The following is a 1,820-nucleotide window of genomic DNA, read 5'->3' as shown; positions in this document are numbered from 1 at the left end:
TGACTCAACACTGTGGCTTGTTTTTGTTTCTTTGGTTTGGGGCCTTGGGAAGGAGGACAGAGCAGGCCTCAGGGCTTGGGTGTTGCCCAGCAATGGTGGTGTTTGCGAGTATGTCGCCACCTGCTGGAGACTGGTGGTGTGGCCAGAGGAGACTGCTGTCTTTTTTTGCAGTTGGAAGTCCTCCTTGTTCTGGTGGGAGGTAAGATGACCTGTTTATGTTCTTTCTCTTCTAGAAACTACTGCCATCTTCATGTGTAAGTGCTGTAACCTCTTCTCACCGAGTCAGCTGGAGCTCCTCTCCCACGTTTCTGAGAAGCATGCGGAAGAAGGCGTGACTGTTGAGGACATTATCATCCCTCTGCGACCTCTCAGCACTCCGGAGCCCACCAACCCAAGCAGAATCGGAGATGGTAAGGGGCTGGGGGCTAGGCAGGATGAACACCAGGGGCCTGTTTGTTCTCTCATGCCTGTTGATTACAACAATGATGCTGCCGATTCCTGCTCACAGGTTGGGTGCAAGGGTTGTTTGTGGGCAGAACAGCAAGTGGAGGAAGAGTTTCTTGCTGATTATGAGCAGGGCAGGGGAACGCTGGGCTCCTGGAAACTTCATTTCGGTCTTGGGTCAACGGTCCCATGATGAGAGGAAGGCAGCGTCCCTGGTCACGTGGTAGCACATGGTAGGCAAAGCTGCCAAGAGTCTGCCCCATCAGGGATACTACTTCACATGTGGAGTCCCTGGGTGGGACCCTTGCCAGCTAATGCACCCTGAGGTGCCTGGGTGGTGTTTGCATTGGTTGTTTTGTTAGGTGCCGTTGAGTCAGTCCTGTGCACAACAGAATGAAACCCTGTCTGGTTCTGCGCTAAACTCACAGTCATTGCTACACTTGAGCCTCTTTCTGCTGCCCCTGTACCAGCCCGTCCTGCTGAGGTCTCCCTCTTTTTTGCTGACCCTCCATTTTACCTAACATGGGGTCCTTCTCCAGGGACTGGTTCCTCCTGATAGCATGTCTGAAGTATGAGAGACGAAGTCTGGCCATTTTGGCTTCTCAGGAGCATTTTGGATGTGTGTCTTCTAACACAGATTTGATTGGTCTTCTGGCAGCCCATGGTACTTTTAATATTCTCCTCCAACACCTTAACTCAAATGCATCAGTTCTTCTATGGTCTTCCTTATTCACTGTCCAACTTTCACATGCACATGAGGTTATTAAAGATATCATGGCTTGAGTTAGGCACACCTTAGTCCTCAGACTGATATCTTTGCTTTTGAACATGTTAAAGAGGTTTTATGCAGCAGATTTGCCTAATGCAATATATTATTTGAGTTCTTGACTGCTGTTTCCATGAGTGTTGATGGTAGCTCCAAGCAAACGGAAATCTTTGACAACTTCAATCTTTTCTCCATTTATCATGATGCTGTTTATTGGTCCACTGGTGAAGAGTTTTGTTTTCTTTATACTGAGGTGCAACCCTTACCGAAGGCTGTGGTCTTTGATCTTCATCAGTAAGTGTTTTAAGTCCTCTTCATTTGAAGCATATTGGTTATATCAGCTGCATATTGCAGGTTGTTAATGAGTTTTTCTCCATTCCTGATGCCATATTCTTCTTCATATAATCCAGTTTCTTGGATTATTTGCTCAGCATGCAGGTTGAAAAAGAACAGTGAAAGGATACACTCGGCTTGCATCTTTCCTTATTTTAAACTTTGCACTGTTCCCTTGAGCTCTGGTAGCATAGTGGTTACGAATCGGGCTGCGAACCTCACAGTCACCAGTTCGAAACTACCAGCTGTTCCGCGGGAGAAAGATGAGGCTTTCTGC

At 47.5% G+C, this 1,820-nt stretch overlaps 1 protein-coding gene across 1 annotated transcript in view; it reads left to right on the top strand.

Moving 5' to 3' along the window:
- Positions 1-244: 244 nt before the first annotated feature.
- ZFAT (zinc finger and AT hook domain containing) overlaps positions 245-1,820 on the top strand; it is a 212,266-nt gene continuing 210,690 nt past the window's right edge. The window contains exon 1 of the mRNA XM_006830846.1: positions 245-410. Coding sequence (XP_006830909.1) covers positions 251-410 — 160 coding nt within the window. The 5' untranslated portion in view covers positions 245-250. The remainder of the gene's footprint in view (positions 411-1,820) is intronic.

The sequence above is a fragment of the Chrysochloris asiatica genome, unplaced genomic scaffold (assembly GCF_000296735.1).
Source record: "Chrysochloris asiatica unplaced genomic scaffold, ChrAsi1.0 scaffold00001, whole genome shotgun sequence".
Taxonomy (NCBI): Eukaryota; Metazoa; Chordata; class Mammalia; order Afrosoricida; family Chrysochloridae; genus Chrysochloris; species Chrysochloris asiatica.
The sequence above is the reverse complement of the archived record's forward strand: the minus strand, read 5'-3'. Positions and strand labels throughout refer to the sequence as shown.